Below are 15,552 nucleotides of genomic sequence, written 5' to 3'. Positions count from 1 at the left end.
AGATTTCACAAAAGAGATGGCATTGGAACAGGGTTATTTGGCTGTGAAATGGGAACATCTAAGTCTAAATTCTACATAATTCTATTTAACGGGGTGCACTTGGTGAAGAAGGAGTGTAAACTGAATTAAGTGCAAGATGGCTGAAAAAGAACGAGCTAGAGCTGTGACAAAACTGGCTTCATCACCCACAGTGATGGAGATGTGTGTGTTTGCTTATGGAGCAAGGTAGTTGTGGCTTGATACAGACATTCTAGATTTATAGTCACTTTGTCATGCCTGATCAAGTTCTACCCTGATTTTTTATCTATTCAAAGGGTTCTAGAGAAAATCCTAAGTTAATATCTGCCAATTCATATTTTTATTTTTCCTGTATAATTGGTTTATTACATTTTACAACTTTGTGCAGAGGGGTCAGTATTCTAAGCAGGGAATGTCTTTAGCCCTGGAAATGACGCAAATGACAAAGCCTAACTCAAATGTCTGAAGCCAAATGCATGCCCTCAGAAGCCTGTGTTTGGCACAGTCCTTTTAGAAACTTTAAGACCAGGGAGAAACACTTTCTCAGTAGGGACATTAGGGAAAACTCCCAGAGCTGGCTCTTTTGTTCAGATGAATTACTAAGCTGGTTAAATTTAACTGTTAGCTCCTTGACTGTAGACACTATGTCTCAAAGAGCTTGAAGTAACAGGGTGAACTCTGAATTTGGAGTCTAGGTTCTAACATGGGGCTCTGACATTACCAGCTGTGGGCACAGGGCAAGTCTCTTAACCTCTGTGAAACTCATGGCTCATTTGCTACTGGAGAATAATAAAAGGTAAGTCAGCCTTATAATACTGTTGCGATCAAATCTGACATTGTGTGTGAAACTATTTTATACTCTCAAAGGCATCTTCCAAATGTGAATTGTTGTTGTTATTATTGTTAATAAGGTCCCAGTAAAAAGCACTGCCTGTTTATAAAAAGCCACATTCCATAAAATATTGATTCAAAAAAGACTGACTGAATGAATGTGGAAGAGGTTTAGTTTCAACAAACTCACTCAGTGGTGATGCAGAAATTATTTCTGGGGACTCACATCCTTACCCAAAGCCTGGGATCCTGTTGACTCCTTCCCCCACTGTCCCTGCACAAGTGAAAATCCCCTCAAGGGCCCAGCTTTTACTTCTGATAAATAAATGCATGCTGCTAGGAAAATGGTATAATGGGTTAACATTCTGAAAAGGCAGTTTCATTTCATCTGAACCAAGGTTTTACGGACACTGTGCCTGAACTCAGGCGTTGCGGGGGCTGTTTTTGGACAGGCAGGACTTCCAGCACCTCTTAAATCACATTGCAGGGCAACTGCCCGCTCCACCTACACATAGGGCAGGCCTGCATACATAAAACAGGACTCGCAAACCTCTACCATCTGATGACTCATCCTTGTCTCTGCTTTCAGAAAGTACCATACACAGACTTTACCAGTCCAATACATTTTCCTTTGCTTGCTCCAAAAAGGGGAGAAAATATGTGTGTGTGTATGTGCGTGTGAGTGTGTATGTATGTGTTCCTCCAATGACTGAGGAATCCTGAAATGAACCTCTATGGGAAACCCCTGACAATGTTCTGTGGATAGTTTTGTACAGGGGATTGAAACAAGTTGGCAGGAAGAAGAATTCTTTCTGCATAATTCAAAGCAGACATTTTATGAGGGGAGAAGCAATCAGAAATTTGCTGTCAGTCCTTGAAGTTTTAGTAGTTACAAAAAGTAATATATTAGCTCCTTGCATTAAATCCAGATAGGATCTATCCTTTTTCCCCCCTCTCAATAATATTCCTAAAATGAATCCTTGAGAATGTAATACAAGACTAGCTCCTCATAAATTAGTAGGACTCAGCAGTGGTGGCCTGTGACAAGGTTACATGTTATTAGCCTGTGCTCTGTCTCTCTGCAGCTCCAGCAATAAATGGAAGAATAATACTGTAAGAGTTGAGAATAACTAAACTAATTATGCATTCCTATCATCTTCAATATCATCTAATTTAATATTTCCCAATGAGTGAGTGAGCCTAGACTGAATTTGTCTTTTTCGTATAAAGACTTGATAAAGGCTAGCACAAATAATAATAAATTTGTTCATTTGGGAATGTTTGATGAAGCACACGGTACTCTGCAGGGTATTCTATTGGCCTTGCTCATGATAAGTACTCTATAGATTTCAAATGGTAATGAGCATTGTTATCCAAATAAGGATGAAGTTGAAAGACACAATTTTAAAGGACTAGATTTATTGAACAATTTCACCTTTTATAGGAAAGAATTTTTGTAGGACTGGTTTTCTATTTTTCAAACCTTTAAACTTGTAATTATGTATTTAAATATATTTTTGAAGCAATATAGAAATTATATTTTAGATAACTTACATGATCAGGATACTTAATTGGTTTTGAGTGTTTTGGGGTTTTTTGGCCAGTCATGTTTGTGAAATAGAAGAATGGATGGATTTTAATATATAAATAGCTATCTGAAATCCACTTATTTAAAATTAATATTCTTTGAGTTAATATGTGCGGTTGCTTTTCAGTAAATATATATGAATTTCTATTAGTCTATTCTATCACTTTTAGTTTGGTATTTGTTCCTTTCCTTGCTACCAAGGATCCAGGAGAGAGAATTTCAGAAATAGAGGTCACACTAAAAATATGTAGAAGCATGAAAATTGTTACCATACTTCAGTTCCAGCTACACATTCTCCGCCTCCAAGGAATCAAGGCTGTCTGTATCTTTGGTGCATCTTTGACTATTTTGGTGACTGCTCCGTCCCTCCCTCTTTCGTCTTTCCAACATACCCTGTCTGGGGACCATTACCCTTTTGGCTGAAAGTCGTGAACAATAAGTGAGGTCAGCCATAGGTCTCAATGAATAACAGATTCAATTATAGCCAGGGATTAAATCTATAACTTTTACATCAGACTTGCTACAAGGTATTAAAATGTCATGAAATAGCAAGAAACAAACATATTGTTTACAGCATGATGGACTACCAGCTCTTGAGGGAAGAGCCCAGGCCTAATTTGCCATTTATCCAGACTGTAATAGACATTCTGTAAATGTCTGCTGCATGAGGACTGAGCTGGGATGAATATCTACCATCATCTTCAGTCTAGGGAGATGCAAAAGGAAGGAAACATGAAATGGGCTTAGAGAACTCTAGCGTCTTATTTTATTCAAATTTTTCGGACCTATATTTATAGCAAGAAGAAATTTTTACAACACAAACCACATACATACACACAGTTGCCACCAACTAAATATCTGTGTAAACCGCTAGGCTGTTACCCACAGTTAGAAAACCACTGTGTGGGATATGGAACCAAAAAAAAAAAAAAAGAGGAAATGGAAGGGCCCAAAGCCTCTAGTACCCAGGAAATATTCCTGAACGATTGCTGTTGAAATGGTCCATTGTGTCTTATTTGTGCCTTCCAATAACTCTCACTAGTCCTTCATTAACGAGTTGGTTTCTTCAGACCACAAACACCTCTTCAGTGCATCAGCACTGTGCTAGACAGGCAAAGATACAAAGAATGAAAAAAACTAAAAATGCTGACTTCCTCTTTGACTTCTCCTCTATAACATCTCTCAGACACATAAAATTTACTCCAAACTGTACTTCCACACTTTCCCCAAACTTAATCTTTTTCAATTTTTTATATTGAAGAAGATATTTTTACTCAGCTTCTCAGTTCTGGGCTTTGAAATCACCCTGACATCTTCTTCTCCCTCCCACCTCCCATCTCAGGGACCCATCCTGCAGATTCTTCCTTCTTAATATACTCTTGGCCCAGATGACTGAAGTGACTTAGCAGCAGCAGCAGCAGATGGTAAAGAATCTGCCTGCAATGCAGGAGATCTGGGTTCAAACCCTGAGTTGGGAAGATCCCCTGGAGACAAGGACCTATCAATTCCTTCAGAGCCAGCCTCTGCCCACTTCTCTATCACACTTTCTCTCTTTAATGAAATTCTAAGCACACTGGCTTTTCTTATTCCTCTGAGAGGCTGACATTGTTCCCTTCCTGCCTCCAATTCTTTGCACAAGCTGTTCCCTCGGCCTGAATAATTTTCCCTGACTCTTATCACTTGGCTCTTTTTCATCTTTCAGTTTATCTCCAAACACTCAGTTGAAAGTATATTTCCATGTAATTCCTTCTGATGTAAAGCAAGTATTGCAACTTATGCTAGTGTATGTATTTGTTTGCTTATTTGATTCTTGCTTAATCTCTCCCTTCCCATTCAAAAGTAATTTGAATTCCTGCCCTCTGAGGGCAGGGAATTATATCTGTTTTATACATTAAGATACACTCAACCATAGATTTGGTACATGATAGACCTTGAAATGGGCTTCCCTGCTGGCTTGGATGGTCAAGAATCTGCCTGCAATACAGGATATCCAGGTTTGATCCCTGGGATGGAAGATCTCCTCGAGAAGGGAATGGCTACCCACTCCAGTATTCTTGCCTGGAGAATTCCATGGACACAGGATCCTGGCAGGCTACAGTCCATGGGGTTGAAAAGAGTTGGACATGACTGAGCAAATAACACTACTACTACTAGAAATTCAAATATTTGTGCAATGCATAAAATAAAGCATTTCTTAAACCTTAATTATCACTTGATCATTTAGCCAAAGCTGTGTCCCTGTGTACCATTGATTGAGTGGATAAATAAAATGTGGTAAATACATACAATGGAGTATTACTCAGCCTTAAAAAATAAAGAAATTCACATTTGCTACAATATGGATGAACCTTGAAGACACAATGCTTAGTGAAACGAGCCAGTCCCTAAAGGCGAAAACAATCATACTATATGATTCTACCTATATGAGGTATCTAGAGTTGTCTAATTTTTAGAAAAAGAAGATAGAAGAATGATGATTATCAGGAGCTGGAGGTGGGAAGTGAGGAGTTGTTTACTGAATACAGAGTTTCAGTTTTATTAAGATGAAAAAGTCATGAAGGTTTCCTTCACAGCAATGCAAATATACTTAATACTACTGAACTGTACACTTAGAAATAGTTAAGATGGTAAGTTTTATGTATTTTTTACCACACAAAAATTAAAAATCCCTGTTTATAGGTATTTCAATTCTTTCATGTTTTCTGGAATACAAAACTGCAACAATCACTAAAACCGAGGACAGAAATGAAAAATAATTATAACAGCTAACCCTTATTGGATCATTATTCTAGATCAAGCACTATGCTATTTTCTATTTCCTGTTTCATTTAATCATCATTACAGCTTTACGAGGTAGACAGCATCATCCACGCTGAGTTTACAAAGAGAAAACTGAAGTACAGCAGAGTTATATAATTTGTCCAAGATTACATAGCTAATGAGTAGTAGAATCTGCATATGAGCCCATGCAGTCTGGTTTGGATCAGTGCATCTAACTCCTGGGTACAGGTCTCATCAAACTAGTAAGAAACACTCTGGAGATGAATTTAAGCTCTCAGTAATTAGTTTGTTGTTAAGTCACTAAGTTGTGTCTAACTCTGCACTCCCATGGACTGCCACACATCAGGCTTCCCTGTACTTCACTATCTCCTGGAGTTTGTTCAAACTCATGTCCACTGAGTTGGCGATGCCATCCAACCATCTCATCCTCTGTCGCCCCCTCTCCTCCTGCCCTCAATGTTTCCCAGCATCAGTCTTTCCCAGCATCAGTCTTTCCTGACTCATTTTCTAATGAGTCGGCCCTTTGCATCAGGTGACCAAAGTATTACAGCTTCAGTTTCAGCAGATAGATCTTTTTTCTGCACTTTCATCTCTGATTAATTTGCATTAAATTCTCTCATTTCCCATCTTTCCTTCTTTCTTCCAAGGAAAAGACTCAGTCACCTTAACCATGTAAATCTTAGTTGTAAGAATTAAAAATTTCTCTTGATCCAAACATTTTAGCAGAAGCCACTCATCAACATGGCTCAAAATAACTAAAATTGTTCAGCACCTTCATTATCTGCTAATATATCTTCATTGTTTTTGCCTGAGTAGTAGGAAAAGTAATAAACACAGAACTACTTCAGAACTACTTAGAGGTTAATTCTCACTACTGACAGTAGCTTGTATTCAAGAAATGTGCAATCACAACTACCCCCTGTAGAATCTAAACTAATTTCAATTTTTGTGTAAGACAAGCAGAAGGAACAAAAAGAAAGTGAAGTCGCTCAGTCGTGTCTGACCCTCAGCGACCCCATGGACTGTAGCCCACCAGGCTCCTCCATCCATGGGATTTTCCAAGCAAGAGTACTGGAGTGGGGTGCCATTTTCTTCTCCAGGGGATCTCCCCAGCCCAGGGACTGAACTCTGATCTCCCGAATTGCAGGCAGGTGCTTTACCGTCTGAGCCATCAGGGAAGGAAAAAAGGCTTCCAAATTAATGAGGTACTTAACCTGCCTGAGCTTCACTTTCATCATTTTCTCATTATCTCCTGGCAAGTTGTTGAGAAGATTAGGCTAGTTAATAGATACTAAACACCCAGCACACAAAGCTTGGTACAAATTAAGTGTTCGATGGACAGTAACTACTATTACCATACATAAAGGGGGTTTACTGGCAGTCTTAGATACAAGAATTGGATGAGGTTGTCTTTATGATTCCTTCTCCAGTATCCTTCCAATCATGGTAGGCATGTAGTATAACATGTTGGAGAGGCTCCAAACCCACCCAAGCAAAAGCAATGATGGCCACTCTTTATCACTCGAACCTTGCTTTATTATTGTGGCTGCTCCTCCACTAATATCTGTGCCCTGGAATCCTTGATTGGATTCCTGCCTTGCCCAGCAGTTCTCCCACTGACCAAGGTCCTAACCAGCACCCCAATCCTCACACATGTGCATTTCATGCTGATGGATCCCAGGGTCCTCAGCTTTGGGTACCACTCTTCCCCAGTGACTACCTGCCTCCTCCTCGACTTCTGACTACTTGCTACACGGGCTTGGCCAGCTGCCTGGGCCGCGGGGTGGGAGAGAGCTGGGGGCACGGATTGGATGTCTTTGCTTGAGTTGTGCTTTGTTTTGAAAACAGAACTTCAGGTTTCTGACGTGAGAAGCAGACATATTTTCACCCCAGGAGCACTGACCTTCTGCTCCTCAGTTACCAGCTTGGCCTACCTTCTCTGCTGGACTGCTCTGGCCTCCAGAACGCGGAGGCTCGGAGTTGATAACCCATCTGACTGTTTTTCCCCATCCTAACAAAATTCTTGCAGTTGTAACTCTTCATAACTCTTTATAAACATTTCTAGTATTGTGATTTCTCCTCATTTTCCCTTCTTTGGGTGAGAAATGCCTCCAAAGCTCACATTTTGGCACCAGAATCCCTAGATTGTTTTTATAGTCCCAGCGTAGCACTTCTTTGTTACAGCTCAATATTCCTAAATTTTGTTCCAAGTCATTATTTTACATTTATAAAGATCGGGTTGTATTAATTGGTTCCAGCTTTCAAAATGTTCCATCAGAGGTTATTTTCTGCTATTTTGATAGTGGTTTCTAAACCCTAAAGTGCCAAGGCCCTGATGTGGGCCGTGTTCTCTAAGCATCCCTAAAGGACTGATGTGGGACAGAAAAGATACGCAGACCCTGGGCCTCTCTGTGCTCTTTGAAGACTATACTGGCCATAATAGCTTCAAAGAATTTCAACAAGTTCCTAAGACATGACCTTCGCTTTCCGAAAACCACGTTGGCCAGGCTTGTCTTAATCAAGCTGTGCTTTTCTAAGCATCCTTTTACTTGATCTCCTGCAGCAGTTTTTAATACTTTCCCTACAAGTGAAGTTAAACTAACTGGCCTGTAATTTCCTGGTGTGTCCCTAAGCTCTATGAAATAACGGCATTAGGTTGGCTACCTTCCAATTCTTCCTGAATTTTTTAGTTTTGTTTTAAAACACAGGATTGAAAAGGCCAGAGAATGCTTCCTGTCTCGCTTTCCCTTCGTTCCTTCCATGACATACTGCTCTCTCTGTTCCCAGTAGATCTGCCATTTTAATAACTTCAAACCTCTTAAATGTGTTCACATATTATTTGTTCCTATCTCTGAAGCATGAGTTTTCCATTTTTCATTTTGACAAGGGCCACCCCCCAAAACAAGGGCTTACAATTCTATCGAATAGACTTAATTCGAGGCACTGTTTAAGGAATGAGTTTCACATTAGGAATCTGGAAAAGTGTGGAAACTAGATAATAATTAAGCCTCTGTCCCTGCTTGTGAGTTATTATGAATACATGTTGGGGAAAAATTTGAGAAATATGTCTACACACCCAGGAGTAGGGATCAAAAAATAGAACTATTACCTCTGCAGGTTCTAATCCAATGTACTAGAAAAGTGTCTTTAAAAATGTGGTGAAACTAATTAGATCTGAAGATATAAAAATTTGCATCCTATACTTGTTTAAACTGCATTTGGTTGATAACTCATATCTAATACAAAAGTCTTTCCACATTTAATGATCTCCCAAAATTATTTCCTAATGGAAAAGCCCATCTTAATATACTTTGAAAAAAGGTTTTGTTTTTTACTGATGGGGTAAAGAGGAAAATTAATAATTATTTCTATTTGTAAAATTGCAATGTATTATATGAAGTTTAGGATTGTCCATGTTTGTTATTGTATAGAATTGACTATTCTTTGAAGTGAGCCATAAATGAGGATATAAAAACCTTTATTCTTTATGGATGACTTTGTTTCAGCAGACTGTTGGGATTTTGTTTGTATAGTGACCCGATTTGTCTTTTCTGAATAAGTCAGAGACAGGCACATAAACCACAGTCTGTGTGTGGACAGAGTCTCGCTTCCCATAGTGAGGTACAGTAATCACCATTGTGAAATAAGAACTACGGAGCGCAATATAAAACTTTTAAGACAGCTGACTCTGATTTCAGATAAGTTGGGTAAATGATCCCTTTGCCCAGTTGGTACTTTTTTCTAATTTATCAAAGCCACAATGTCAAAGTCTGAAAATTTTACATCTAAGAGTTTCAGAAAAACATCTATTTCTGCTTTATTGACTATGCTAAAGCCTTTGACTGTATGGATCACAATAACCTGTGGAAAATTCTGAAGGAGATGGGAATACCAGACAACCTGATCTGCCTCTTTAGTTACCTGTATGCAGGTCAGGAAGCAATAGTTAGAACTGGACATGGAACCACAGACTGGTTCCAAATAGGAAAAGGAGTATGTCAAGGCTGTATATTGTCACCCTGCTTATTTAACTTCTATGCAGAGTACATCATGAGAAATGCTGGGCTGGAGGAAGCACAAGCTGGAATCAAGATTTCCGGAAGAAATATCAATAACCTCAGATATGCAGGGATATGCAGGGAGAAGGCAATAGCAATGGCAACCTAGTACTCTTGCCTGGAAAATCCCATGGACGGAGGAGCCTGGTGGGCTGCAGTCCATGGGGTCACGAAGACTGGACATGACTAAGCAACTTCACTTTCACTTTTCACTTTCATGCATTGGAGAAGGAAATGGCAACCCACTCCAGTGTTCTTGCCTGGAGAATCCCAGGGATGATGGAGCCTGGTGGGCTGCCATCTATGAGGTTGCACAGAGTCGGACACAATTGAAGCGACTTAGCAGCAGCAGCAGCAGATATGCAGATGACACCACCCTTATGGCAGAAAGTGAAGAAGAACTAAAGAGCCTCTTGATGAAAGTGAAAGAAGAGAGTGCAAAAGTTGGCTCAAAGCTGAATGAACATTCAGAAAACTAAGATCATGGCATCTGGCCCCATCACTTCATGGCAAATAGATGGGGAAACAGTGGAAACAGTGGCTGACTTTATTTTTGGGGGGCTGTAAAATCACTGCAGATGGTGATTGCAGCCATGAAGTTAAAAGATGCTTACTCCTTGGAAGTTATGACCAACCTAGATAGCATATTAAAAAGCAGAGACATTTCCTTGTCCACAAAGGTCCATCCAGTCAAGGCTATGCTTTTTCCAGCAGTCATGTATGGATGTGAGAGTTGGACTATAAAGAAAGCTGAGCACCGAAGAATTGATGCTTTTGAACTGTGGTGTTGGAGAAGACTCTTTGAGAGTCCCTTGGACTGCAAGGAGATCCAACCAGTCCATCCTAAAGGAGATCAGTCCTGGGTGTTCATTGGAAGGAGTGATGTTGAAGCTGAAACTCCAATACTTTGGCCACCTGATGCAAAGAGCTGACTCATTTGAAAAGACCCTGATGCTGGGAAAGATTGGGGGCAGGAGGAGAAGGGGACGACAGAGGATGAGACGGTTGGAGGGTATCACTGACTCAATGTACATGGGTTTGGGTGGACTCTGGCAGTTAGTGATGGACAGGGAGGCCTGGTGTGCTGCGGTTCATGGGGTTGCAAAGAGTTGGGCACGACTGAGTGACTGAACTGAACTGGACTGAACTTATAAATGCTCAGATACCTTAGTCACAAATGGGAGAATTTTTGCATGTATCATACACACAGAGCTTTCTCATAGATAACGTTTCAGTTGGCTTTGAATGTCCATCAATATTTTCCTTTTGGTTTTTGTCAGAACTGAGTATACTGGCCAATGAACAGGTCAGATTCTCTCTGCGGACCATGAATGAGTGAGTGAGTGAAAGTCACTAAGTCGTGCCTGACTCTTTGCAACCCCATGGACTCTAGCCTGCCAGGCTCCTCTGTCCATGGAATTCTCCAAGCAAGAATACTGGAGTGGGTAGCCATTCCCTTCTCCAGGGGATCTTCCCAAAAAGGGATTGAACCTGGGTCTCTTGCATTGCAGGCAGATTGTTGACCATCTGAGCCACCAGGGAAGTCCATTATGTGGACCATGAAGCAGCACAAAAATATTTGTGCACATTTAGAGAATAAACTTAAACACAGGCATGAATATTAAAGCATAGATTTTTTCCCAGTGTTTTAGATGGTTTCACATAAAATTCCACCTTTAGGATTTTAAAGTTGTAATTAAGCTATGTACAGGTACATACACATACACATTCCTAATTTGTACACATGGCACCATGTAAGGACAAATTTAGTACATGTGCAGTCTGTCTTCTCTTCCCTTCCTGTTCCTTTGCTTGAGCTGTTTGTTCCCTTTACATAGAATGTCCCCACATTTGAAAGTCAGGACCTATCTCTACCCAAGGGTGGGCAGCTTTGATCCCAGTGAAAGAAGACTGGGTATGTGGCAAAGTGCAAAAATCTGAGGCTACATATTTAACTATGGTAAATTCATCAAATCCAATTTCCTCAAATTTTCTAATTTCTAAAATTCCTACCTTCTTTATGCTTCCATTGCCCTCTATGTAAAATGGGGATATATATGTACGTATATATACAGCATATAATTTTAATTGTAGTATGGGTCAATTGGGAAAACATATTTAGAAGATGAAAACTGTCAGCTCCACTTCCTTTCCAATGCCACCTTCTCTGCAAGGCTCCTCTAGCTCTCACCACCTAGGCTAACCTAACCTCATCTTCTGTGAAATGCCCAGAATACTCCATTTCTCCTTCATAGACTTCACTGACAATTTTCTGCATTGTGTCATACAATTTAACAAACATATACTGAATACCTACTCTGTATCAGGCATGTCTATTTTCTTTTTTTCCCCCTAACTAATCCTTAAACTTCTTGAGGTTAGGATCTGTATACTATTCATATTCCACTCCTTCCACTGTCTAGATAGTCTGACACCTAGTGCTTGAAGAAGAATGTATTTATTGTTTGGCATTTAGTAACACTGGCTACTAAAAATGCAAGAAATGTCTGTATATCCATTCTCAAATGTGTACACATCTTCATATAGAATTACATGGTGGAAATTATATGCAATGCCAGTATTTGGGATCATAACCATTTTCATCCTCATGATGAAATACTACCACTATTACTACTAGAATGATGAAGTGATAGCTAACATTCCTGAGACCATATACAAAGGGGCAAATTCTCTTTCCATTCCCACATGGGTCTTTGGAGTAGTTCCTACCAGAGCAAAACCAGTTTCCCTAAAGAGAAGGCGAAAGAACACGTGGACTGCTGTCTCTGTGGAATCACATTAGCAGAAACCTAAGCATGTTTTCAAAGAATGATAATTTATAAATAAAGACTATCTCACAAACACAGTATGGAGGCTAGATGAAATTCTCAAGTTTCAGGGGGAAATTACATAATTTCAAAACGAGGCTGTGTGTACATAGCACCGAGCCATCCAAATGAAAGCTTGAGCAAATCACTGTGGAATGCGGTCTTTGCTGGCCCAGACATTTCAAGTCGTTATTGGAAATATGTAATGTGGTTCTGACACTCTTTTACTACTCATGGATCAACTGCATTAGAGTGAAGTTTCACTTGAATGCTCTGCTCCTAATCGACCGCAGTTTGGGAAACCAGAAAGCCAAATAGGTTAGAATTGTGTTTAAAGTAAGAATGAAGAGGCTCTGACTTAAGGCTGATGAGAGTATCCTACAAATAGAAGTCAGGGTCAGTGTATAGCCTTTATATTATCTATTTTGAGCTCTCCCTCCTCCAAAGCGGAGATTTAAAAGGAGACAGAACTCTATGAATTTCCCATGTAACAGAAGCAATTTTGTTGGATTATCTTTTCTTCCTTTGAGAAGGAAAATACAAGACTTCCTAAACAGGCTCTTGAGGAATTCACCTGCGGCCACTGTCCCAGTTGCTACCGACCATGAAAGGTTTTAAGCAGAAGTAGAGCTAAGAGCGGGCTGTCTGCATGCCTGGAAGGTCCAGTGGTCCTCAAAGAGTTTGGCTTCTGGGCCTCTTTCATGGCCACCACTCCTAACTGCCTTGAGACTCTCAGTACGCACTGATTGTAGCATTTCACTTCTCTTGGGAAGAGGGGCCAAAACAGGTCCTGAGTGTGGAGGGACTGAGGTTGGAGATGTGCTCTCTTTCCCAGGTGTGCATGCTGGCCTTGGCTGATACTACCCAGGAGCCCGCATTGGATCCACTTTTGCTACAGTGACTACATTAATGCAGGTCTGGTGCATTCCAGGTCCATCTCTGTGATGCGCATCCTGCCTTCCCTTCTCTTCTGAAACCATTCAGAAGAGCGTCTGTGAGCCGGTGTGGGAAGCTTGTTGCCCAAATGCTCCCCTGGAAGAATGTGGGGGAGCCAGATGTGAGATGGACCTCCTCTGAGTGAAGGCTCCTCAGAGTCCCAGCACAGATTGGAGATGAATGGCTTTCTAATTGAACTCTGGGTCTGTAACATCGGGCTATCCCACATCCAAGTCAAGATGCCTGTCCACATCAGATGTAAAAACTGGCCCGTTATCATCCCTGATTTTCTCTGAGCATCTTTGAAGAAGAAAGAGTCCTTTGGGTGGGAGGGGGAGGGGGGGCTAATTGATCCCAGGCCTGAGAATTGGACGTGGATTTCTATGGCTACTTCAGAAGAAAACTTCCAATATTTTAAATCCAGGTATCACATAATGTTTCAACTTGGGCACACACATGTGGGACATCCTAACAAAAGATAGAAGGCATGTTCTCTGACCTTAACAGTGCAGAACGACTTTTCCATGACAGCAGGGGTAGTGCAGCAAGAGTTAATGCTACAAAACCCACAGTATTGGCAGTCGTAAATAAATCCAGGGGAGCCCATTCAGATAGTACTCAGGCAACACTACAGAGCCTATTATGAAACCATCCAAGAACCGAGACACATAAAAACTTTTATTAGTCATCACTGAAATAAAGTGCAAACAAGTTTGTTTTGAAAGATCCCAAAATCTTTACGCTTTTGGTCTGCAGAGTCATAAAAATAGTGCCTGACAAATTTTAAGTGATATTCTAATTAATTGTTGGATTTTTATAGTTTCTTGTAAGATGGATATTAACAAGGCAGGGTAAGAGGAAAGCCCCTGTACTGAGCCTGAGTTCTAAGTCCTTTGCACAAACCCACTGGCCAGCCAGACCAGATTTTTGCATCTGCTAGAAGCGGAATGGATCATTAATCTGAAGATTATTGTTATTTTCACACTGATTAAAGTAGAATGTGAAATGTACACAAAGTTCACAAATGGATGGAAAATTATTCCAGTTGTTTCTCTGTCATGTGCAGGAAGCACTTTCTGGGGCATTTTTACACTGTTTCTTTGGTGAAACTAACACTTTGTAATACACCGATAACACGACCCCCTTTAATACCATCACACACTCAGTAATTACCATAAAAAAGTATGACCCAACACTTTCATATATACACATTTCTGATTTATAGTCTTCAATTGGACACAGTGATAGTATAGACAATGTGGGACAACTTTTTTCCTAAAAGGGGATTTTGTTAAAAGGGAAATAGATTTTTTTACATGCCCATCATTAGTAACAAACAGCCCCAACAATGAGAGGGGATTTGCTATCAAAAAATGAATTAATTTTTTTAAAAAAAAGTGACTATAAAATTATTACTTCAATTCTTTTTTAAAAAATTACAAAAGTCTCTTCAATCAATACATTTACCTACCTCATAATATAAGGGAGCATTATTACCACCTACAGGTTTCTTTGCCTTTTTAGATGTACTTCCAAAAAGTGCACTTGATCCATTGACCTGTAAGAAAATTCATTCATAAGGAAAAAGAAGGGCTTACTTAAAGAATACTTAGATAGATGTTCCTTTCAAGTACCTAGATGACTTGAGGGATTGGGGAAGAGATAGCCATCAGTTAGTTCAAATATTTATAGCCACTTTGGTAAGCCATTAGTAATCGTATGAGGACGTGCCATCTGACAGAACTTCTCTGCGTTATCGTTCTCCTCCAACCTCTGACAGCTAGGATTCTTTGGAGGCTTCGTTTTTCCAGTTAGTTATGGCCTTCCTTGGAACATTAAATAGTTTAGTCTTTTATTGCTATTGAGACCTTTATTAAATAATTCCTCACAAAACCTAGCATGTGGAGCCTAGTATGACCTCAGACATTTTTGTTGAATGAATGGATGCTGAAAGGGCAGCATTCACGAACAAAAAACAACCCCGTCCAGATTAGATCTTTCCAAATTTATTCTAGCTAAGTGTTTCAGCAAAGCCATGCACCCAAACTTACCAAACCGCCCAAGAATGTGTTAGTTTTATTGATTTCATTACTTTATTATTTTAAGAAAGACGTCTCCAACGGGCGTCGGGGTGAGAAGGGACAGGTACCTGCTGGACGATGTCTTGCCAGGAGACAATACTGAAGAGTCTGCGCTGAGGGACTTGGACAGCGAGGGTGAGAGCACGAATGAGAACCTCGTCCTCGATCCGGTTTCCAAGGACAAAAGCGATGGAGCCCTTCCAGTCGTTCTGTGACAAAATCAGAAGGAATCAGGTTCTAAGTACTCCTGGCGAGGTAATTTTGTGTCAGAGGCTTCCACTGACAAACAGGGTAACAGTCCTGGAAACCTTACTTTAAAGACAGGCTGACCTTATGGTGTATGTGGGTTTTTGATTCAAGCAGCCACAAGGCGGCAGTATTGTGCCAAATTTCATGCAACTTGCCCCAAAAGCAATTTCCCTGAGAAACGA

The 15,552-nt window shown here is 40.3% G+C and overlaps 1 protein-coding gene across 7 annotated transcripts in view; it reads right to left on the bottom strand.

The window, feature by feature from the left end:
• SPAG17 (sperm associated antigen 17) overlaps positions 1 to 15,552 on the bottom strand; it is a 256,137-nt gene that overhangs the window by 209,177 nt on the left and 31,408 nt on the right. For all 7 annotated transcript variants that reach the window (XR_009493800.1, XM_059884728.1, XM_059884727.1 and 4 more), the window contains exons 2-3: positions 15,190 to 15,330; positions 14,512 to 14,598 (exon numbers count right to left, since the gene is read on the bottom strand). Coding sequence is in view for 6 of the 7 variants with exons in the window: in XM_059884728.1 (XP_059740711.1) it covers positions 14,512 to 14,598; positions 15,190 to 15,330 (228 nt within the window). In the remaining variant the exon portion in view is untranslated. The remainder of the gene's footprint in view (positions 1 to 14,511; positions 14,599 to 15,189; positions 15,331 to 15,552) is intronic.

The sequence above is a fragment of the Bos taurus genome, chromosome 3 (assembly GCF_002263795.3).
Source record: "Bos taurus isolate L1 Dominette 01449 registration number 42190680 breed Hereford chromosome 3, ARS-UCD2.0, whole genome shotgun sequence".
NCBI lineage: Eukaryota > Metazoa > Chordata > Mammalia > Artiodactyla > Bovidae > Bos > Bos taurus.
The sequence above is the reverse complement of the archived record's forward strand: the minus strand, read 5'-3'. Positions and strand labels throughout refer to the sequence as shown.